Below are 25377 nucleotides of genomic sequence, written 5' to 3' on the forward strand. Positions count from 1 at the left end.
ATCGGACCCCGATTTCCATACCATAATGAGGCAACCCCAAAAAGAAGTGGGAACGCTGGCTCCCCATTTCATGATCAGATGGAAATGACGATGATCAGCAGCAGGAACGGAGCGGTAAGTAGCCCACTGCTATTTTTTGCGCTTCTGCCCCATTCATGTCTGAATATCCACCCCACTGTCCATAACCACATTATTAGCTCTTAAATGTCTTATCGAGTCAGTGCAGACTCACAGAGAAACCGTGAATATGAAATTAAGGGTTACTTCTAGGAAAAAATGCTTTGAAGTGCCTTTTCTATTAGCTGTGCAATGTGGGCATTTAAAATTCCTAAGTCTGTAGCTCTCTGAATGTCTCATTAAGTAAATATATCACCCTTTTGCCCTATTGAGTCAAAACATATCAATGAGGTTCTAGGTTCGATTCCCATTTAGCCAGCCTTAACAGGGACACAACAATTGCACACTTGAGCTTGGAGGAGGGTCAAGAAAATCAGCAAAATGTCCTGCTAGCCAGTGACCCCAGTGGAAATGTACATAGACCTGAGGTGAGCACAAGATCAGCTTGGCTATGATGTCATGCCACGACACACTAGCCAGGGTCATAGATGAAGAATGTCCACTTGGCAAGGTACTGGAGCACACCTGCTGCCCATTGCTGTTTGGTGACTTCTACTGCAAGTGCATGTGTATGAACAGGATTGGTTCAGCTGCAATGTCCCAACAATTACCCTGCTGACAGTCACCAAAGTTTACACATGATCAATCAGCACTTGGGTGAGGAAACTGTCAATGGAACCATACCCAGCAAGGAATCAACACCTTCAGAAGAGGAGGCAAGGAGTGAAAATTGCATTGACATCAATCATTATACTGTATGCTGTTCAAAATTGGTGACATCATATCCATGCTCAATCTTGTCCTCATCGGCAGACACATAAGAACATAAGAACATAAGAAATAGGAGCAGGAGTAGGCCAATCGGCCCCTCGAGCCTGCTCTGCCATTCAATAAGATCATGGCTGATCTGATCCTAACCGCCAATCTCTATCACAGAACTATCTCCTGAAACTAACAGAATTAGACACATGAAATAGGAGCAGGACCAGGCTACACGGCCCCTGGGCCCGCTCCGCTACCCACAGGGCCATGTCCGATCCAAACCTAGACTCATGTCCAAATTCCTGCCCGCTCCCCGTAACCCTTAATTCCCTTTACTTCTAGGAAACTGTCTATTTCTGTTTTAATTTATGTAATGATGTAGCTTCTACAGCTTTTTGGGGCAGCATATTCCATGGACCTACCACCCTCTGAGTGAAGTAGTTCCTCCTCATCTCAGTTTTGAAAGAGCAGCCCCTTAATCTAAGACTATGCCCCCTAGTTCTAGTTTCACCCATCATCGGTGTAAGAGTCATGAAAGTTTAAGAAAGAAAATACTTTAAAATATTGGTTAAATAGTATAATAGTTAATTTACCTGACTGACTTATTGTATTGAGAAACCCCCTCTTTTCTTGTTACAATAGTATAGGCTGAGTGACCCCCTTTATTATTGCTACAATGGTACAGTCCTTAAGCTTGTCACATGCTATCCAGCCATTTTACAGCTCAAGCACCACGAGGCTGGAGGAGGCAGAAGCTTTGAGGGCTGGAGCAATACAGTTTTTGGCCGTGTTCGTTTAAATGTGTTTTGCTTTGTAATTCTGTTTGTAAAGTGTTACAGTAAACAGTTTAAAGACAAAGTTATGGTTTGGAACGTTTTATTTCATCACGCGTCTACTCGTTGCTAAAGCCTCAAAGCTCAGTGGCTGCATGTTTGGAAATTACGAAGCGCCACTACATTAGTCAAAAACTAGCTCCCTAAGAAGGAAAGGACGGAATTGTCGGCGAACGTATATACATGAATGGTCACGGAGCCAGACGACAATATAAGAAAGCGAAGGTACAGTGACTGTTACTTGCCTTGTTCATTCTATTGAGAAGCTAAATAAGAGCTGCGGGTAAAATGGCCGAGGCCTTATGGAGCCGTGAGGGAAATTAGAGAAGCGTGCGATAAGAGCACAGCTGTCATCATGGGTGACTTTAATTTACATATTGATTGGACTACCCAAATTAGTAAAAATTCTGAGGAGGAGGAATTCCTGGAATGTTTTCGGGACGGTTATCTGGACCAATATGTCGAGGAGCCGACTCGAGATCAGGCCATTTTAGACTGGGTATTGTGCAATGAGAAGGGACTTATCAGCAATCTTCTTGTACGAGGCCCCTTGGGTCAGAGCGATCATAATATGATCGAGCTCTCAGTCGAGATGGAGAGTGAGGAAATTGAATCAGAGACTAAGGTCCAGAACTTAAATAAAGGGAATTACGAGGGTATGAGACGGGAATTGGGTAAGATTGATTGGGTGGTGTTTCTGGGGGGATTGACAGTGGATAGACAATGGCAAGCATTCAAAGATAGAATGGAAGAATTCCAGAACATGTTTATACCGGTTTGGCATAAAAATAAACCTAAAAAGGTGACTCAACCGTGGATAACGAGGGAAATTAGGGACAGCATAAAATCAAAAAAAAGGGCATATCAACTGGCAAAAAAAAGCACCAGACCGGAAGATTGGGGGCAGTACAGGATACAGCAAAAGAGGACAAAGGGATTAATCAGGAAGGGGAAAATAGAATACGAAAGTAAACTTGCAGCAAACATAAAGACAGACTGCAAAAGCTTTTATCGGTATATCAGGAGGAAAAGACTGGTAAAATCCCAAGTCGGTCCCTTGCAGTCCGATTCGGGAGAATATATAATGGAGAATAAGGAAATGGCAGACCAATTAAACTCATACTTTGGTTCTGTATTCACAAAGGAGGACACAAATAACCTCCCAGGAATATCGACAAACATAGGGACTAATGAGAGGGAGGAGCTGACAGAAATTAGTATCTCTAGGGATATGGTGTTGGGTAAGTTGAGGGGACTGAAGGCCGGCAAATCCCCAGGGCCTGATAAACTACATCCTAGGGTACTTAAGGAGGTGGCCCTGGAGATAGCAGATGCTCTAAGGATCATCTTCCGGAACTCCATTGACTCGGGAACAGTACCCGTGGATTGGAGGGTAGCTAATGTTACCCCAATATTTAAAAAGGGGGGTAGAGAGAAAGCAGGGAATTATAGACCAGTAAGCCTTACATCGGTTGTGGGCAAAATGCTAGAGTCCATTATTAAGGATAAAATAGCGGAGCACTTGACAAATGGGGAAAGGATCGGACAGAGTCAACATGGATTTACAAAGGGTAAATCGTGTTTGACTAATCTGCTGGAATTTTTTGAGGAAGTAACTGGTAAAATAGATGGGGGAGAGCCAGTGGATGTGGTGTACCTTGACTTCCAGAAAGCCTTCGATAAGGTTCCACACAAAAGATTATCATGCAAAATTAAGGCTCATGGGATTGGGGGCAAAGTATTAACGTGGATAGAGAACTGGCTGGCGGATAGAAAACAGAGAGTTGGAATAAACGGCTCGTTTTCGGAGTGGCAGGCAGTGACCAGCGGGGTGCCGCAAGGATCTGTCCTGGGACCCCAGCTGTTCACAATATATATAAATGATCTGGATCAGGGAATTGGATGCAATATTTCCAAATTCGCTGACGACACTAAACTAGGAGGAGGGGTGGGCTCTGATGAGGATGTCAGGAGGCTACAGTGCGATTTGGACAGGTTGGGGGAATGGGCGGATACGTGGCAGATGCACTATAATGTGGATAAATGCGAGGTTATCCACTTTGGGGGTAAAAACAGGAGGGTAGATTATTATCTAAATGGCAATAGATTGGGAGATGGGGAAGTGCAGAGGGACCTGGGTGTTCTTGTGCACCAGTCACTGAAGGAGAGCATGCAGGTGCAACAGGCGATTAAGAAGGCAAATGGTATGTTGGCCTTCATATCAAGGGGGTTCGAGTATAGGAATAGGGATACCTTACTACAGCTGTACAAGGTGCTGGTGAGACCGCATCTGGAGTATTGTGTACAGTTTTGGTCGCCCCATCTGCGGAAGGATGTTCTTGCCATGGAAAGAGTGCAACGGCGATTCACCAGGCTGATACCTGGAATGGCGGGAATGACCTACGAAGAGAGATTAAATAGTTTGGGCTTGTACTCACTGGAGTTTAGAAGATTGAGAGGGGATCTCATCGAAACATATAAAATTATGGCAGGCCTGGACAGGCTGAATTCAGAGAGAATGTTTCCAATGGCCGGGGAGCACAGAACCAGGGGCCACAGTCTAAAAATAGCGGGCAAATCATTTAAAACAGAGATGAGGAAGAATTTCTTCACTCAAAGAGTGGTGAGCCTGTGGAATTCCCTGCCACAGAGGGCTGTGAAGGCTAATTCAATAAATATTTTCAAGAGAGAATTGGATATATTTCTGAAGGCTAAGGGGATTAAGGGTTACGGAGAAAAGGCGGGGACGGGGTACTGAACTGGTAAGATCAGCTATGATCTCAGACGAAGATCAGCCATGATCTCATTGAATGGTGGAGCAGGCTCGAAGGGCCGAATGGCCTACTCCTGTTCCTATCTCTATGTTTCCCCCAGCCAGAAGGATTGTTGGCCAAAAGAGGGAAGTAAAGCTCACCCCAAAGGCAATGGAAGAGAAGTTACATAGAAGCATAGGTGCAAGGAGGGCTAAATTAGCTCAGATAACTGGAAAAATGAAGATAATTGATTGTCTCATGGAAGATAATGCTAATATTAAGAAAGTTGAAAACATAATGCATTATGATTTCTCCAAGTTGCATGAAGAATTTAATGTACTCAATGAAGATGTATTAGCACTTCTGGCTGAAGAAGAGGGAAACGCTGATCAGCACAAGTGGTTTGATCTTAAATCATCCAGCATTAAGGACTATGTCAAGGCCACAGAACAGTGGATGTTAAAGATTCGTCAAGATGCTGATACAGCAGAGAAAGATAAAGATGACGATGAAGTCGGACCAGATGATAGCATTTCAGAGACTTCAGCCAGACTGAGCAAAAATCGAAAAGAAGGTAGCTCTGTTTCTGGACACAGGTCAGTCACTTCTACCACATGCTCGTCGCGACGCATGAGAGAGGAGGTTGAACGGGCAGCGTTGATGGCGCACGCAGCATCTTTAGTGGAGAAGCAAGCTCTTGAATGGGAAGAGGCCCAACTGCAGGCCCAACAGGCCCAACAGGCCCAACTGCAGGCACAACTGCAGGCCCAACAGGCCCAATTGCAGGCAAAGAAAGAACAGCTGGAGCTAAAAACAGCTATTGCGGTCTCAGATGCCAGGTTGAGTGTGTATGAAGATTATGAAGGCTCACAGGATGGCATGAACGAATACTGCCAGTCAATGTTGTCACACAGAGTTGGATCCAGGGCACCTTCAAGAGTTAAAAGAGAGTCTGAAGGCCATCTCCTGACATTACAGCATGGAAGAGAGGCCTCTCCACTAACAGGAGCACGTGATGCTACCCCAGATGTCAGACGGTCTAGACTAGACCCTGCTGATGACCACCAGAGGCCTGAAGACACAGGGAGAAGCCTATACCGAGTGATGCAACGTCAGAACGAAATTACAGAGATGCTTGTAAAACAACAGAATCTGTTTCGACTCCCTCAAAGAGACATACCAGTGTTCCAAGGCAACCCACTCAAGTATAAGCCCTTCATCAGATCCTTCGAACAAGCCATTGACTCCAAAACAGAGAGCAGCAGTGATAAGTTGTACTACCTGGGACAGTACACCAGTGGTAAACCACAAGACCTGGTCAGAAGCTGTGAACACATGAGACCGGACCGGGGATACATAGAAGCCAGGAAGTTGCTGCAGGAGCACTATGGTAACGAGCTGAAGATAGCCACTGCATATATTGAAAGGGCTATCAAGTAGCCACAGATCAGATCGGAGGACGGGGAGGCATTGAACATATATGTTCTTTTTCTCATAGGATGTCGCAACTCCATGGAGGATGTTGAATTCATGGAAGAGATGGACAATCCTACGACTATGAGAATCATCATCTCTAAGCTTCCTTACAGGATGAGAGAACAATGGAGAAGAACAGCCTTTGAGATAATGGAGAGACGGAAAAGTAGAGCCAGGTTTGCAGACTTAGTGAATTTCATAGACAAACAGGCTAAAATTGCTAGGGACCCATTGTTTGGAAACATCCAGGATGTCAGCCCAACTACTGATGGAAGAGTGAAAGCCAAGCCTGCTGAATCAAAGACTCTCAGGAAAGGTGGTTCCAGGGGAAGCAGCTTTGCAACTATCGTCACTCAGGCTGGGGAAGAAAAGTCTCAGAACTCATCTCCCAAAAAGAGCAGCACAGTGACGCCTGCTAATGCCTTTCAGAAGCCATGTTTATTCTGCCAAAAGAATCATACATTGGATTTCTGCAGTGACATCAAAGCACAGCCACATAAAGACAGAATCGAATTTCTGAAGTACAATGGCCTATGTTTTGGATGTCTCTCTCAGGGGCAGTAGAAACTGTAAGCAAAGAACAACATGCAGAGAGTGCACTCGGAAACATCCCAGTCTGCTGCATATCCACAAAGAAGAACAAGTCTCTAAGAAGAGTGAAGAAAACAATACTGACGAGAAGGTTGTTTCAAGTGCTCTGGTGTCGCTAGAACCAGAGACTTGTGGATTCACTGGGGCCGGTGACAGTGATTGTATTCTTGCCATCGTACCTGTAAAGATCAAGTCTAAGAGGAGTGAGAAGTTTGTGGAGACTTACGCCTTCATGGATCCAGGTAGTTCAGCAATGTTCTGCACAGAATCACTCATGCGACAGCTGAACGTTACAGGCAGAAGAACAGAAATCCTATTACGCACCATGGGTCATGAGAAGTCAATGCAAAGTTATATCCTGTCAGACTTAGAAGTGTGTGGACTTGAAGAGAAGGACTTCATAGAACTGCCTAATGTTTTCACATAGAGGGAGATTCCTGTTAAAGTAGGGAACTTAGCCCTGCAGAAGGATGTGGAGAGATGGCCTTACCTGGAAAAGGTGTGTCTCCCATATATTGAAGCAGAAATTGGCCTATTAATTGGAACCAATGCCTACAAAACTATGGAGCCATGGCAAGTGATAAACAGCAAGGATGACGGACCCTACGCCGTCAGGACAGCCCTTGGATGGGTAGTCAATGGACCGGTAAGGAGAGATGATGGCAACAAGTTGAACAAGGAGCAACGACAAAATGTAACAGTTAATCGTATCTCTATCGCAAGCATTGAAGAGCTGTTGATACAGCAGTTCAACGCAGACTTTTCAGAACGCAGCTGTGAGGAAAAGACAGAGATGTCACAAGAAGACCATCAGTTCATGGATTTGATGACAAGGTCTACACAGTTCATTGATGGCCACTATCACATTGGTTTGCCACTGAGAAGACAGACCGCGAAGGTGCCGAACAATCGCTGCATAGCAGAGCAGCGCGCCATCAGTCTAAAGAGAAAGCTGAACAAGAACCCCGACTTTCACGAAGACTACAAAGGCTTCATGAGAAACATCATAGCGAAAGGCTATGCTGTAAAAGTGCCCGAGGAACAGTTGAACAGAGACGATGGAAGGGTCTGGTACATTCCTCATCACGGTGTGTATCACCCAAAGAAGAAAAAGATCCGTGTAGACTGCACCACCTCATTCAGAGGAACTTCACTGAATGACCAGCTGCTTCAAGGTCCTGATCTTACTAATACCCTCATTGGCATCTTGACGAGGTTTAGACAAGAGCTCGTTGCCATGATGACAGATATAGAATCAATGTTCTACCAAGTCAGAATCCCTGATGAAGATGCTGATCTTCTGCGTTTCCTTTGGTGGCCAGATGGCGACGTTAGTCAAGCTATGGTGGAATGTAGAATGGCTGTACACTTGTTCGGAGCCACATCAGCTCCCAGCTGTGCAAGCTACGCTGTCAGGAAAAACTGCAGAAGATGGCAAAGGCAAAGCACCATCAGAGGCTGTGGAGACAATCTTCAGAAACTTTTACGTCGATGACTGTCTGAAGTCCGTGTCAACAGAAGATGGTGCCATTGCACTGTCAAGAGACCTTAGAACTCTGTGTTCGAATGGAGGATTCCATCTGACTAAGTGGATAAGCAACAGCAGAGCAGTTCTAGCTTCTATCCCAGAAAAGGAAAGGGCCACTGAAGTCAAAGATCTGGACCTGAGCCACGATGTCCTTCCTATCGAGAGAGCTCTTGGTGTACAATGGTGCATTGAGTCAGACACGTTCAACTTCAGAATAATGGTGAACGAAAGACCATCCACAAGACGAGGGATTCTCTCCGTGGTCAGTTCCATCTATGACCCTCTTGGATTCCTGGCACCACTCATTCTGCCAGTGAAGCTGATCCTACGAGAGCTGTGCAGAGACAAGAGAGGTTGGGATGAAGATATCCCAGAAGGTCAAGCTCAGAGATGGCTCAGATGGTTGACAGATTTGCAACAACTTTCTAGCTTCAATGTCAGCAGATGCATCAGGCCTGTGAGTTTTGGAGTTACAAAGACGGCTCAACTACATCATTTCTCGGACGCCAGTGAGGATGGCTATGGCACGGCTACTTACCTCTTGCTGACAAATCAAAAGGGCCGGAAACATTGTTCCTTCCTCATGGGGAAATCCAGGGTGGCGCCGCTGAAGCAGGTCACCATCCCGAGACTGAAGTTGACGGCAGCGGTTGTTGCAGTTAAAATCAAATCAAATCAAAATCAAATCAAATCAACTTTTATTGTCATTGTTAGTGCACAAGTGCAGTACAACAAAATGTAGGCTTGCGGCTCCCGAGAGTGTACATTTAGATTAAGACATTTAAACATTCAACATACATTTGGCTTGTAATACATTAACATTAACATAACCATAATAAAGTGCATTGGCAGATGTGCAGGCTTTAGAGTTTATTTGTGGAGTTCAGTAGGATGACAGCCCTGGGAAAGAAGCTGTTCCTAAATCTGGTCATACGGGTGCGAATGCATCTGTAGCATCTCCCAGATGGCAGGAGGGCGAACAGACTGTGGCTGGGGTGGGTAGGGTCTTTGATGATGGACCGTGACCTCCGTAAACAGCGTTTCTGGTATATGTGCTCTATGGTCGGTAGCCAGGTGCCGGTAATGCGTTGGGCAGTTTTGACTACCCGCTGCAGGGCTTTCCGGTCATAGTAGCTACAGCTGCCATACCATACTGTGATACAGTTCGTCAGGATACTCTCTACTGTGCAGCGGTAAAAGTTAGAGAGGATCAGGGGTGACAGGTTACATCCCTTCAGCCTCCTTAGGAAATATAGGCGCTGCTGGGCCGCCTTCACCAGAGAGGAGGTATTGAGGGACCAGGAGAGGTCTTCCGTGATGTGGACTCCGAGGAACTTAAAGCTGTCCACCCTTTCCACCACAGCCCCATTGATGTGGATGGGGGTGTGACTTCCGCCTTTAGACTTCCTGAAGTCCACAATGATTTCTTTGGTTTTCTTGATGTTAAGGGCCAGGTTGTTATTGGCGCACCACTTCATGAGATGCTGGACCTCCTCCCTGTAGGCTGACTCATCGTTGTTGGTGATCTGGCCTACTACCGTGGTATCATCCGCAAACTTGATGATGGTGTTGGAACCATGAACAGCCACACAGTCGTGGGTGAAGAGGGAGTAGAGGAGGGGGCTCAGCACACATCCTTGTGGGGTTGACAAGGTGATGCGGAAAGAGTTACAGCCCCCACTAGAAGAATCTGTCTTCTGGACGGATAGCACGACGATGCTGAAGTATATAGAGAATGAGAAGATACGCTTCAAGACCTTCGTAGCAAACAGAATCTCATCCATTAGAGAAGCTAGACAACCATCTCAATGGAGGTATGTAAACACCTCATTAAACCCAGCAGATCAAGCCTCACGGGGATTGAAGGCTGAAAACTTCATGAGGAGTGAAACTTGGATACAAGGCCCATGTTATCTGCTGGAAACAGAGAGATCATGGCCAGAAAGACCAGATATGCTAAGTCAGATTGCTGAAGACGACGTCGAAGTCAAGAGATCAGTCACAGCAAATCTCATAACTACGAAAGAGAACTTTGACACAGTGAACAAGCTTGTTAACCATTTCTCAGGATGGCACCAGTTGAGGAAAGCAGTTGCATGGTTTCTAAGGTTGAAAGAGTTGCTGCTACACCTGAGCGGTAAGAGAAAAGAGTATCGAGCCACTATCCATCAGTCTGAAAGTAACCCTGATAAGCAGAGAATGCTTCTACAGCAATATATGCACCAGCACAAGACCACATTGGGTAAGAATTCATTGACCGTGGAGGATTTGGCCAAGGCTGAGATGGAGATAGTTTGCTTCAGTCAAAGACAAAGATATCCAGAAGAAATCGAAGCTTTACAGCGAAATACTCCAATCAAGAAAGGTAGTCATATCTACAAGCTGCACCCTACACTGCAAGATGGAGTACTGAGGGTGGGAGGGCGACTAAACAAATCTGCTATGCCAGAGGAGGCCAAGCATCCTGCTATCCTTTCTAAGGACCTCCGGGTTGCTACTCTCATTCTTCAGCATATACACCAGAGTATTGGACACAGTGGGAGGAACCACGTGCTTGCGAAGCTAAGACAAAGATACTGGATTCCAGGAGCTAATTCTGTAATAAGAAAAATACTCTCTGAATGCATTGTTTGCAGACGGTTACACGACCCTGGAAAGACCGATCACAAAGCTCTGCCTGCTACAAGAAGCAGCGTGAAAGGTTCCTGAACAAAAAAAAGTGGACATTTATATTGTAAATATGTTGAACTCATTAGTTTATGACTCTTAAGAATGTTTGAGTAATTGATATGCTTCATGTGCCTAGTCAATTAGGGGCCGGAATGTAAGAGTCATGAAAGTTTAAGAAAGAAAATACTTTAAAATATTGGTTAAATAGTATAATAGTTAATTTACCTGACTGATTTATTGTATTGAGAAACCCCCTCTTTTCTTGTTACAATAGTATAGGCTGAGTGACCCCCTTTATTATTGCTACAATGATAGTCCTTAAGCTTGTCACATGGTATCCAGCCATTTTACAGCTCAAGCACCACGAGGCTGGAGGAGGCAGAAGCTTTGAGGGCTGGGGCAATACAGTTTTTGACCGTGTTCGTTTAAACGTGTTTTGCTTTGTAATTCTGTTTGTAAGGCGTTACAGTAAACAGTTTAAAGACAAAGTTATGGTTTGGAACGTTTTATTTCGTCACGCGTCTACTCGTTGCTAAAGCCTCAAAGCTCAGTGGCTGCATGTTTGGAAATTACGAAGCGCCACTACAATCGGGAACATCCTCCCCGCATCCACCCGATCCAACCCCTTCACAATCTTATATGTTTCAATAAGATCGCCTCTCATTCTTCTGAACTCCAATGAGTAGAGTCCCAATCTACTCAACCTCACCTCATATGTCCATCCCCTCATCCCCGGAATTAACCAAGTGAACCTTCTTTGTACTGACTCGAGAGCATGTATGTCTTTTCTTAAGTATGGACACCAGAATTGTATGCAGTATTCCAGGTGCGGTCTCACCAATACCTTGTACAACTGAAGCAATACCTCCCTATTTTTATATTCTATCCCCCTAGCAATGAAAGCCAACATTCCATTGGCCTTCTTAATCACTTGCTGCACCTGCATACTAACCTTTTGAGTTTCGTGCACCAGGACCCCCAGATCCCTTTGTACTTCAGTACTTTCCAGTTTCTTGCCATTAAGATAATAACTTGCTCTACGATTTTTCCTGCCAAAGTGCATAACCTCACACTTTCCAGTATTGTATTTCATCTGCCAAATCTCTGCCCACTTACTTAGCCTGTCTATGTCCCCTTGCAGGTTTTTTATGTCCTCCTCACTCACTACTTTCCCTCCCATCTTAGTATCATCTGCAAACTTTGATATGTTACACTTGGTCCCCTCCTCCAAATCGTTAATATAGATTGTAAAGAGTTGGGGACCCAGCACTGAACCCTGCGGAACACCACTGGTTACTGATTGCGTCTGAGAATGAACCATTTATCCCAACTCTCTGCCTTCTGTTAGATAGCCAATCCTCTATCCATGCCAGAATATTACCCCCAATCCCGTGATTTTTTATCTTAAGCAATAATCTTTTGTGTGGCACCTTGTCAAATGCCTTTTGGAAGTCTAAATACACTACGTCCACTGGTTCCCCTTTATCCACCCTATATGTTACTTCCTCAAAGAACTCCAGCAAATTTGTCAAACATGACTTCCCCTTCATAAAACCATGCTGACTTTGTCCTATTAAATTATGATTATCCAAATGTCCTGTTACTGTCTCCTTAATAATGGACTCCAAAATTTTACCTACCACAGATGTTAGGCTAACCGGTCTATAGTTTCCAGCCTTCTGTCTACTGCCCTTTTTAAATAAGGATGTTACATTAGCAGTTTTCCAGTCTGCCGGGACCTTTGCTGCGTCCAGGGAGTTTTGGAAAATTATTACCAATGCATCCAGAATCCCTACCGCCACTTCGCTCAAGACCCTAGGGTGTAAGCCATCAGGTCCAGGTGATTTATCCGCCTCGAGTCCCATTATTTTACCGAGTACCACTTCCTTAGTGATTTTGATCGTGTTTATCTCCTCCCCCACTATAGCCCCCTGTTTGTCCAGTGTTGGGATATTCTTAGTGTCCTCTACTGTCAAGACTGATACAAAATATTCAGTGTTTTTGCCATCTCCATATTTCCCACCATTAATTTCCCGGTCTCATCCTCTAAGGGACCAACATTTACTTTAGCCACCCTTTTTCTTTTTATATAACTATAAAAACTCTTACTATCTGTTTTTATATTTTTTGCTAATTTACTTTCATAATCTATCTTCCCTTTCTTAATTAATCTTTTTGTTATTTTTTGCTGTCTTTTAAAGTTTTCCCAATCCTCTATCCTCCCACTAGATTTGGCTACCTTATATGCCCTTATTTTTAGTCGAATACTATCCTTAATTTCTTTACTTAGCCACGGATGGCTGTCTTTTCTTTTACACCCTTTTCTTCTCAGTGGAATATATTTTTTTCGGAAGTTGTAAAATAACTCCTTAAATGTACACCACTGATCATGTATCGTCTTACCCTTTAATCTATTTTCCCAATCCACTCTACTCAATTCCGCTCTCATACCTTCATAGTCTCCTTTATTCAAGCTTAGCACGCTTGTTTGAGATCCAACCTTCTCACCCTCTAATTGAATATGGAATTCAACCATGTTATGGTCACTCATTCGAAGGGGATCCTTTACTAGGACATTTTTAATTAATCCTGTCTCGTTACACAGGACCAGATCTAAGGTTGCTTGCCCCCTGGTCGGTTCAGTTACATACTGCTCAAGAAACCCATCCCTAATACACTCAATGAACTCATCCTCAAGGCAGCCCTGCCCAATTTGATTTGTCCAATTAATATGATAGTTAAAATCCCCCATAATTATAGATGTTCCCTTATTACAAGCCTCAACTATTTCCTGATTGATACTCCGTCCAACCGAGTTGCAACTGTTCGGAGGCCTATAGACTATGCCCACTAGTGTTTTTTTCCCCCTTATTATTCCTCATCTCCACCCAAACTGTTTCATTATCCTGATCTTTTGACCCAATATCATTTCTCTGTATTACAGTGATTCCTTCCTTTATTAACATAGCCACCCCACCTCCCCTTCCTTCCTGCCTGTCCTTCCTGATCGTTAAATAACCTGGTATGTTTAATTCCCAGGCATTGTCACCCTGCAGCCATGTTTCTGTAATGGCCACAAGATCATACCCATATGTAGTTATTTGTGCCATTAACTCGTCTATTTTGTTACGAATGCTACGTGCATTCAGATAGAGAACTTTCAAATATGTTTTGTGACACTTAGTTCCTGCTTTTGCCCTTTTTATTACTTTACCTTTTACTCCATACCTTCTGCCCCTTCCTGACACGCTCTGGTTTTTAATTTCCCCACATACATACACTTCCAACACTGGTCACTGGATGGCAATCAGGAGTCTGAATCCTGGGCAAATTTAGGATGCCGAGGACAATTGTAACTCTTCTAATATTGCTCCTGGCTGAGATCCGTTAACTCAGTACAGACTAGGAATTGAACTTCAGTCCTTTGTGGTCACAGAGATGGGTTGTAGCGTCTGTTCTTTTTTTTAAAGCCATTTTCCCCCAGTGGCATCTGTTAGTGTGATTAGAGTTCTGAATTTAAGGTTTTCAATTTTCATCAGCAGAAAACATCAGAACTCAAGCCAAGCTCCCATCCCTGCCCACCCCAATCCTTACCTGTGTTCAGTGTTTAGACTTTGCAAAACATAGCAATCTCTTATATAATTTACATTTATTTTACGTGCAAGAATAGGACGAGGTGGAGAAGTAGATTGGCCAGATTCTTACAGTGAGGCCTAGCTCTGAACAAGAATTCGGCCACACTGAGGCTATTCATAAGTCCTCTTCATAGACCCAATTTTCTCTTTTTACTCTTGCTCTATGTTTCAAATTATTTTCTTCGCTTCCCCTTTCGAAGTCTTAACTCAAGGTGCATGTGATCCCAGGCTTCAGTCAATACCACAAGAAAATACATGAAAGTTCCCTCTGATTTTCTTTGCCTATGAGGAAGCCTGTTGATGCTCAGCACTTTTCCACCCCATTACAGCTACAGTGGGAAACTCAGCATTTGGAAAAATTCACTCTAAGTCACAAAAATGTATCATGGTGTCACATGATGAAAATGATGTGGGATTCGTCCGTGCCCAAACAAAAAAAAATCCAAACATGTATTTACAAACACAGCACTCCTTTAAGTATAAATAAATCCCACACAAAATAAAGAATAAAATACCTGAACTACATTTAATCTAAGTAAATGTAAACTAAGCACACTGGGACAAGAGGTCCATTAACAAAGGTGGATAAAGGTGTGAGTGAATTATTGACAGTCGTCCAACATCCGCAATAGTAGACATACATGCGCACCTCCTCTATCACCCATGAGGTTCAAAGAGTTGCCCATTCTGTTATTGATCATTCGATGATAGTTTCCAGGAACTATGAAACAGTCTAACTTTTATAGGGGTGAAATCCTTATTGTCAATTTTAACAGCAAAAGCTAGTGCAAATACAAAGCAAGTTTCCATTTTGTACTCATGCTAACTTATAATAAAATTAGACAGGTGATATCCTCATTGTATACAGTTTTGGGATTCAAAAGGCTATTTTGCACAGTGCTCACAGAAAAGTGATTGTTCAGGGAAGAGCAGCTATGTTATGTTTTTCAATTTGAGTTGTAGCTCTCTTTCCTGCCAGCTCATGAAACAGCTTAAGTGTAAAATCCAGTGAAACACAAATGTTGGATTTGTATGTGAATTCAATATCTGTTAACACAAAATGAGATGGGACAGCATTTACATGATCTGGAACAGTTTTCTGAGGATCAGAGCTGAAGGGTGTGAAACCATGGTATGTGAATCGAGTGAAGCTGCTTCTCATCTGGGTATCCTTAGAGATGTAACATTTCTGCATATCTTTGGAAACTAAAGAGGGGTCAGCAACAAGCAGTAACGAAGCATCTTCGATTTTCAGAACAGAGTGGACATTTGTAAATCCGACAAGCGATTTATCAGTACAACGATACATCAGTACAATTACTGCAGAGGAGGTGGTCAGAGTGGCTCGAAGCTGGGATCAATTCAGAGTGCAGAATTTTCTGTAGCTAAATGGTCAGCCCGTCAACCGCTAACAGACTAGGTGAAATTGCTTTTCGCCAGTACCGCAAAACGGGCGATAGCAAATCGGCAGGCCTTTTTACACCACGCCTGATTTTCTGTACCACTGAAGTCAATGAAAAAGAAAATCGTATCCGATATGAAATGGGCTGCCGATTCGCTTTCTGTCCATTTCTCAGGACTGGCGAAGACCAATTTCATCCCCAAGGTGTACAATCAGACCTCTAACTGTTGGTTAGGCATTGGTGCTTTGACAAGCGAGTGAAAGATTGCGGTTGAAAAACCCTCAACGCATCGACACACTGCGGGTTCATTATTACTTGCCTCCCAGCAGTTTACTGGCAGAGAGAAAACTGAGGACACGTGCCCTTCATCATGTGTGGAACCAGCACATTTCAGCCAAGATAAGACTCTCTTGGCCTCGGCATCCCTGAGCTGGCTGGTTGGGGAAAAGTCAGCCATTTTTTGTTCTGGATTAATACCCGCAGACTCCTGCTGGAGAGTATGCAATAATGGACCAGTGAGAATGGGATTATGCCCAGATGTGATGTCCTTTTGAGGTCAACGTCACTGTCCTGGCTCACACAAAGCTTGGTCATTTAGATAAGGTACCCTTAGGCCAATGGTGCTCATTTAATTGTAATCCAGCAAGAGTGTATTTTAAAGAAAGGAAGATAGAACATTAGTGGAACGAGGAGGAAGAAAAAATTGGCAATAAATAAAAATATAAACTGCCTTTACCATCACAAATCATTTACATTCAAACTCACATCAACTTAAAAAGAACTTTTTTCAGCCTTTAGGAAAGATAACAGACAGATTCAGTCAATGGCCCTTTAAAGCTGGTTACTAGGCTGCTTCACACAAAGCTAATGTGGGCTCAGAGAAAAAAATGCTTCTGTCTATTCCCGAATAAACACAATCTTTCATTAAATACAAATGACTTTCTGCCTGATGTGGATCCAGCCTTAATGCCCCCAAATATCAGGAAAAGTCCAGAGTCATTTTTTTAAATGGATGTGTCGGTTGGTTAGGACTTTCTTAGGCTTGGTTGAGAGAATGGCTGTCCCAGAATACTGTAGTTGCAACTCCTTCGACTTGCCAGTCTTCCTTTGATGTGTACATTTAGAAAGCAACATCCAAGCACAGTTCCAGCTTGCAGCAGTAGCATGCATTGATCTCCAGGGTCACACTGACCTGTTCTCCAGACAATTCACTATTCGTGCTCATTGTGAAATTCACCAGCTTTTTAAATCTTTCATTACCAAGGGAAGGGTGACAGTGGGAAAAAACAAAATCATAGGTTTTCACTGCAGCCACCTGTCGTCACAATGCATGAGCTGAATTGTGAATCCTTTACTGTGGGCTCGAAGTGAGGTCCCTTCCAACAGGAGCATTGGAGACAGTCTGTGATGTTGTGCGTGAAAAGCCACCTGCACGGATGGCAGTACTGATAGAAGAGCAGCATGAAGATGATGGCCAGGCTGTAGCAAATAATTAGTTGGACCACCAGCAGAGGGGAGCAGAAGTACTCGTACACTTCTGTCTTGAAAAAATACCATAAAACTAGGAGCACTGAATTTTCAACAAACCGCAGCGTGTAATAGGCAGACAGCCTGACCCAGTTCTGTTTCTTGTTGATCAAGTCACGGTTGCTGAGCATAAGCTGGACTGCTGACCAGCAGAACACATTAATTCCAGCGTAGAGGATGGCAATAAGAATCAGTACCACAGTTGTGCCAAACCGTTTGAAGTTCTTTTCAATGTTTTCAGGGAAGGGTGACCGGCTATACCAGAACTCCACCCATGGGAGGAAGAAGAGGACTAGGAAGTCGATGGAGAGCACAGCAAAGATCCACTGCTTCAGTGCTGTGCTGAACAGCACCAACACTGTGACTCGCGTGGCAATTTCCAAGATGCGCCACAGGATGATGCAAATGTAAGCAACTGGTCTCAGCTGGATCTTGTAGTCATCATACTTGATCTGGATGGCGAGGATGTTACACACCAGGGCTCCATAAGTGACCGACAGCAATGACATCACCATTAGAGCAACTGAACAAAAAGAGACAAAATTCAGTGGAAGCAAATATGAACAACTAGGTCTAAAAACACTAGCAGTAAGAGCTCCCTGCTGGCTTGGCAGGTTGGTACAAAGCCATACAGACCAGAAAGATCCCAAGTTCAAGCCCTGGCCTCTGTCAAGTTAACTGATCTCAGCTGGAGACAGTGGTAAGAAAGGAACTCAGCAATTTGCCTCAACCCCACCCCCCTTGTAAAAGGAGGAAGAGCGAAAAGACAAAAATAAAAATCAGGCAGGGTTTCCACTTTTGAGTAAGAACCAAATCTGATTCAGCTCTGATGTACCCATGTTTGAACAGCCTGACAACACTCACTGTCTGGGCTCACATATGAAGACTATGTACCTGGGCAAAGCATTAGCAGGCAACTGGCACCTGTGAAACCCTACTTCAGCAAGGACTCAACACCATGGGAAGAGAAAGTGAAGGGGGGAAAAGTTTGGCAAAATTAACAAAAAAGGCAAAAGGAAATAAACAAATAGGCACAAAGCAAGGATGTTGCAGTGCAGTCTGCCACAGAATAGTAGGAGGTGATTAAGACCGTAATTCCCGATATGGCACATTCCTGGTCTGGGATGGCACTGAGTAGAGGCGAGCAGGTTCCCAACAGTGAGGACAACAGAAATATGTAAAATATTGCAATGCTTCTCTAAGGTTAGGAACGTCAGCTCAAAGCTTTACTCTTCATTCGACTCTTGCTGTATCTGGCTTTGGAGTGCTTCATGCCCAAGGCTTGGTGCAGAAACTAGAAAAAAAGGATTAGCTACTTTTGGTAGTGCTTTTTCCTTTTTCAAATGATGTAGTCTCCACACAGGAGCCTTGTTGTATTTATCTTGGAGGATCACACGATGACTTGAAGACTGTAATGTCACAAGTTGTTGTCAACATATGAGTGCAACCTCTATAAAAGGCCAGCTAGTGTACGTGATCGCCAGTGCATTTTAATCTATTTGTCAGTTTGGTTCCATTGGTAGAAGTTTTGCCTTTGTGTCAGAATGTTGTGGGTTCAAGCCTCATTCTAGAATTTAAGCACATAATCTAAGCTGACACTTCAGGACATTACTGAAGGAGAGCTACATTGTCATAAGTGCTGCCTTTCAGACATTAAACTGATGCACCTGTTCAGGTGAGCGTAAAAGATTCCATGGCACTACTCAAAAAAGAATAGTTCTCCCGGTGCACTGGCAAACATTCCTCGCTCACTCAATGCCACCAAAAACAGATAGACTGGTCATTTATCTCATTTGCTGTTTGTGGGACATTACTGTGCACAAGTAACTGCCGTGTTTGCCTACCTAACTACAGTCACTACACTTTGAAAGTAATTAATTGATTGTGAAGCGCTTGGGACATCCAAAGGGCATGAAAGGCACTATATAAATGCAAATTCTTCCATGGAGACATTTGTTACTATATGTAGTAGAGGCAAATGAGAACATCAATGAATTCTCTTCATTGGCATTTCTTGTAAGATTTCAACGGAGGCTTTTCCATCAAATGGAAACTGCAATTGTTGGTGCAATGGATTTGGTAGGGATGCCAAACAAAGCCAGAACAACCTTTGGAGTATCGGTTCTATCTCCAGAGACAATTACATGCAATGCTGTTGCTACAATGGGTTTGACCTTCAGCACATTAGTGGCTTACAGAATGAATCCAGTTAGTTGATATATAAAAAAATACTTATCTACAGTGAGTCCCATAATTTTGCAATGTCAGGTCATACAAGGGCACAGTATTGAAGCTGAAGAAAAATAAACTGATGATCGGATACACTGACTGCCTTCTTAGAGGGGATGTAAATAGCCAGTTATGTGTCAATAATTTTATGCTATTACGGTCTTCAAGTCAATCACACAAGTTCCTACAACTATTAGAACAAGTGGTAACCTTCATTTGCATTTTTCACATACCACAGAAGAAGAATATTCCATTCCTCACCATCACAAGCACACAATTGGAAGATTACCATTAGGTGCGCCACCATTGGCTTCTCTTATGCATCTCATAGTGACCGTCTTTAGAATAGCATTGGTGGAGTTCTAGAAACTGTCTCATTCTCAGTCAGGGCATATTACAAAGGCAGAGAAAAAAGAAAATATAGTTTGGTGATTAAATGCACTGCCTGGTGTGGTAATGAGCCTTACAGACCAGGAAGATTCCAGGTGCCATCCCTGGTCTGTGCTGAATTACTTTATTTAAGTCAGACAGCAGCAAGGAAGCTACAATTGGCTTCAGTGATCCATGGTTAAGGAAGGGGAAAAAGTAAAGGTTTCCATTCCTATTTGCTATTCAGTGATGGCTGCTAGAAAGTCGGTGTGTGTGTGGATGTTGAGTCACAACGGGATTAGACTCCACTATAATGCTTCCTTTCTGTTCAATATGCAGTCTCTGTCTAATCTCATGCACAAGAATAGCATCTTGTGCGCCAAGCAACAGGAAGGCTGCCTTACAACTGTACTCAGTATGAATCAGCACCGTCAGGAGAGGAAGTGCAACATTTTTGAAAAAGGGAGTAAAAGGTATGTAATGAGAAAAAGCCCATTTGGCCCATCAAGATCTTTCCACAGGGCATGTACAATTGACCCTGTTTTGGAATCAAGCTCAGTTATTTAATCTCCTGAGAGCAACCTCTGCATAAGTACTCCCTGATCCTTTTTATCAAGCAAAGCTCCAGAATATTCATCCATCTTTATAGATTCATAGAAACTTACAGCACAGAAGGAGGCCATTCGGTCCATCGTTCCCGTGCTGGCTCTTTGAAAGAGGAGTTGTGCTTAGTCCCACATCCCCGCTTTTTGTCCGTAACCCTGTAAGTTGCTCATCCTCAACTACCGGTCCAACTCTGTTTTAAAATTATTTATGGAATCAGCTTCCACCACCTTTTCATTCCAGATCCCGACAGCTCTCAGTGAAAAAACATTCTCCTCATCTCCCCTCTGGATCTTTGTCCAATGATTTTAAATCTATGACATAAGAACATAAGAAATAGGAGCAGGAGTAGGCCATACGGCCCCTCGGGCCTGCTCCGCCATTCAATAGGATCATGGCTGATCTGAATCTAGACTCACGTCCACTTCCCTGCCCTCTCCCCATAACCCCTAATTCCCTTATCTGCTAGGAAAATGTCTATCTCCATTTTAAATTTATTTAATGTTGCAGCTTCCACAGCTCTCTGGGGTAGCAAATTCCATAGATTTACTACCCTCTGAGTGAAGAAGTTTCTCCTCATCTCAGTTTTGAAAGGGCAGCCCCTTATTCTAAGATTATGCCCCCTAGTTCTAATCTCACCCATCAGTGGAAACATCCTCACCGCATCCACCCGATCAAGCCCCCTCACAATCTTATATGTTTCGATAAGATCGCCTCTCATTCTTCTGAACTCCAATGAGTAGAGTCCCAACCTACTCAACCTTTCCTCATACGTCAACCCCCTTATCTCCGGAATCAACCGAGTGAACCTTCTCTGAACAGCCTCGAGAGCAAGTATATCTTTTCTTAAATATGGAAACCAAAACTGCACGCAGTATTCCAGGTGTGGCCTCACCAATACCCTGTATAACTGCAGCAAGACTTCCCTGTTTTTATACTCCATCCCCCTTGCAATAAAAGCCAAGATTCCATTGGCCTTCCTGATCACCTGCATACTAACTTTTTGTGTTTCATGCACCAGGACCCCCAGATCCCTTTGTACTGTAGCACTTTGCAGTTTCTCTCCATTTAGATAATAACTTGCTCTTTGATTTTTTCTGCCAAAGTGCATAACCTCACACTTTCCAACATTATATTGCATCTGCCAAATCTCTGCCCACTCACTTAGCCTGTCTATGTCCTTTTGCAAGTTTTTTATGTCCTCCTCACTCACTGCTTTCCCTCCCATCTTTGTATCGTCGGCAAACTTGGATATGTTGCACTCAGTCCCTTCCTCCAAATATAGATTGTAAAGAGTTGGGGTCCCAGCACTGACCCCTGCGGAACACCACTAGTTACTGATTGCCAGCCCGAGAATGAACCATTTATCCCAACTCTCTGCTTTCTGTTAGATAGCCAATCTTCCACCCATGCCAGTATATTACCCCCAATCCCGTGATTTTTTTTATCTTGATCAGTAATCTTTTGTGTGGAACCTTGTCAAATGCACACTACATCCACTGGTTCCCCTTTATCCACCTCAAAGAATTCGAGCAAATTTGTCAAACATGACTTCCCCTTCGTAAAACCATGCTGACTCTGTCCTATTAAATTATGTTTATCCAAATGCTCTGTTACTGTTTCCTTAATAATGGACTCCCAACATTTTGCCAACCACAGATGTTAGGCTAACTGGTCTATAGTTTCCAGCTTTTTGTCTACTTCCCTTCTTAAAATAAGGGTGTTACATTAGCAGTTTTCCAATCTGCCGGGACCTTTCCTGAGTCCAGGGAGTTCTGGAAAATGATCACCAATGCATCCACAATCCCTACCGCCACTTCTCTCAAGACCCTAGGATGTAGGCCATCAGGTCCGGGGGATTTATCCGCCTTAAGTCCCATTATTTTACTGAGTACCAGCTCCTTAGTGATTTTAATCGTGTTTAGCTCCTCCCCCCCCATTGCCCCCTGTTTGTCCAGTGTTGGGATATTTTTAGTGTCCTCTACTGTAAAGACTGATACAAAATATTTGTTCAGCGTCTTTGCCATCTCCATGTTCCCCACCACTAGTTTCCCGGTCCCATCTTCTAAGGGACCAACGTTCACTTTAGCCACCCTTTTTCTTTTTATATAGCTGTAGAAACTCTTGCTATCTGTTTTTATATTTTTTGCTAGTTTACTTTCATAATCTATCTTCCCTTTCTTAATTAATCTTTTAGTTATTGTTTGCTGGCTTTTAAATGCTTCCCAATCTTCTATCCTCCCACTAGATTTGGCTACTTTATATGCCCTTGTTTTCAGTCGAATACTGTCCTTTATTATTATCCTTTATTACCTCTAGTTATTGACCCACTCACCAGAGGGAATAATTTTTCCCTATTCTATCAAAACCTCTCATCATCTTGAAAACCTCTATTAGGTCACCTCTTAACCTTCTCTGTTCCAAGGAGAACAGTCTTAACTTTTCTAACCTCTCCTCATAACTGAAGTCCCTCATCCCTGGTAACATCCGGGTAAACCTCCTCTGTACCCTTTCTGATGCCTTTACATCTTTCCTGAAATGTGGTACCTTAAATTGTCCACAATATTCCAGCTGAGGCCTAACCAGTGATTTATAAAGTTCGAGCATGATCTCTTTGCTTTTATATTCTATTCCTCTATTTATAAAACCAAGTAAACCATATGCTTTTTTGACCACCTTATCAACTTGCCCTGCCACCTTTAAGGATTTGTGCATATGGATACCAAGGTCTCCCTGCTCATCTACATTTTTCAAAAACTTGCCATTTATAGTACAGTGTCTTTCCATATTAGTCCTCCCAAAGTGTATCACTTCACACTTCTATGTCTCTATGGGGGCTAAATTCGGTTGATTTGCGTCTCCCGTTAGCGCCCTGAGAGGGCGCAAATCAACTAGCGCCTGGGCGCAGTACCGCTAACGCCTCCCGCGAAATTCAGCGGGAGGTTAGTGGCACTGCTAACCATTAGCGCGGCGTGGTGCTGCGCCGCTGGCGATGACGTCATTGCCGTGCGCAGCGCCCCGGCTGTAACATTGGGTGATGCCCCACCGACTTACCACCGGACGCCATGTCCGATGGGGTCAGGGGGGCCTACCCGCGGCCGGGGCAGCGCTAGTTAAAGGAGAGGTGGCGGGCGGCCATTTTTGTTGCTGGCCGCCTGCCAGCACCTGCCCCCGTTGCTGTACCCGGCCCCCGGGAAGCCCCCCACGGGGTGCCGGCTGCTCTCCGTAAGCCCGGCACTCCTGATCCCTGGTGGCCCAGCTGGGCGTCGGGATGCGCTGTGCCCTTTAAGGAGGGGAGGAAGGCCTGCAGTACCGTGGCGCGATGTACCGCAGCATCACGGTTTTGGCTCGCAGCGCCCCAAGAGGGACGTGGGGCGCTTCCAGTAGTGCCCCACCTCCCTCTCGGGGCACTACCTGGGAAAATCGGCCACGGGGGCGCTACCGAATTTTTACCCCTATGACTTCTCCACACTGAATTCCATTTGCCATGCTTCTGCCCATTTCACCATTCTGTCTAGGTTGGCCTGAAGCCTATAACTATCCTCATCGTGATCTACTATTTTGCCAAGGTTTGTATCATCTGCAAACTTTATAAAAATTGCAAAGAGTAAAGGACCCAAAACTCACCCTTGGGGAACACCATTGCAAACCACCTCCCAGTTTGAAATACATCCATCCACCACCACCCTTTGCTTCCTGCCACTGAGCCAATTTTGTATCGATTACGCCACTTTCCCTTAATTCCATGGGCTTCCATCTTCTTAATAAGCCTCCTGTGTGACACTTTGTTGAATGCCTTCTCAAAGTCCATATATACACAACATCTACTGCACTACGTTAATCAACCTTCTCGGTTACCTCGTCAAAGAACTCAATCAAGTTTGTCAGACACGATTTACCTTTAACAAATCCATGCTGGCTCTCCTTGATTAACCTATGCCTTTCCAAATGAAAGTTTAACCTGTCCCTGATGATGGTTTCCAATAACTTCCCCACCACCGATGTTAGGCTGACTGACCTGTAGTTTCCTGGTTTAGTCCTCGCCCCTTTCTTGAATAGCGATATAAAATTAGCAACCCTCCAGTCCTCCAGCATTACTCCTGTATCCAATGAGGCTTGAAAGATTGTGACCAATGCCTCTGCTATTTCTACCTTTGCTTCTTTCAACAACCTAGGATGCATTCCATCTGGACTCGTGACTTACCAACTTTCAGTAATGCTAATCCTTTTAGTAAAATAAATAAATAAAAGAAAGACTTGCATTGATGTAGCGCCCTTCACGGCCACTGGACTTCCCAAAGCGCTTTACAGCCAATGAAATACTTTAGAAGTGTAGTCACTGTTGTAATGTAGGAAACGCAGCAGCCAATTTGTGCACAGCAAGCTCCTACAAATAGCAATATGATAATGACCAGATAATCTGTTTTAGTGAAGTTGACTGAGGGGGAAATATTGGCCAGGACACTGGGGATAACTCCCCTGTTCTTCGAAATAGTGCCATGGGATTTTTTACATTCACCTGAGACAGCAGACGGGACCTCGGTTTAACGTCTCATTTGAAAGACGGCAACTCCGACAGTGCAGCGCTCCCTCAGTACTGCACTGGAATGTCAGCCTAGATTTTTGTGCTCAAGAGTCTGGAGTGGGACTTGATCCCACAACCTTCTGACTCAGAGGCGAGGGTGCTACCAACTGAGTACGTCTTCTCTATCTATTATCAACCTGTCCATAACTTCCCTCTCCTCTTTTAGTGTAACCTTTACAACATCTGCTTCCTTCGTGAAGACAGATGCAAAGTACTCATTTAATACTTTTGCCATGTCCTCTGCCTCCACATGAAGATTTCCTTTTGGGTCATAAAAGGCCCAACTTTTTCCCTAG

At 44.0% G+C, this 25377-nt stretch overlaps 1 protein-coding gene across 1 annotated transcript in view; it reads right to left on the bottom strand.

Moving 5' to 3' along the window:
- Nucleotides 1–14867: 14867 nt before the first annotated feature.
- The window catches only part of LOC147125137 (endoplasmic reticulum membrane adapter protein XK-like), a 50857-nt gene continuing 40347 nt past the window's right edge, over nt 14868–25377 (bottom strand). The window contains exon 4 of the mRNA XM_085997890.1: nt 14868–17818. Coding sequence (XP_085854016.1) covers nt 17061–17818 — 758 coding nt within the window. The 3' untranslated portion in view covers nt 14868–17060. The remainder of the gene's footprint in view (nt 17819–25377) is intronic.

The sequence above is a fragment of the Somniosus microcephalus genome, chromosome 1, assembly GCF_052327205.1.
Source record: "Somniosus microcephalus isolate GS21.2 chromosome 1, FLI_Smic_1.0, whole genome shotgun sequence".
NCBI classification, from domain to species: Eukaryota; Metazoa; Chordata; class Chondrichthyes; order Squaliformes; family Somniosidae; genus Somniosus; species Somniosus microcephalus.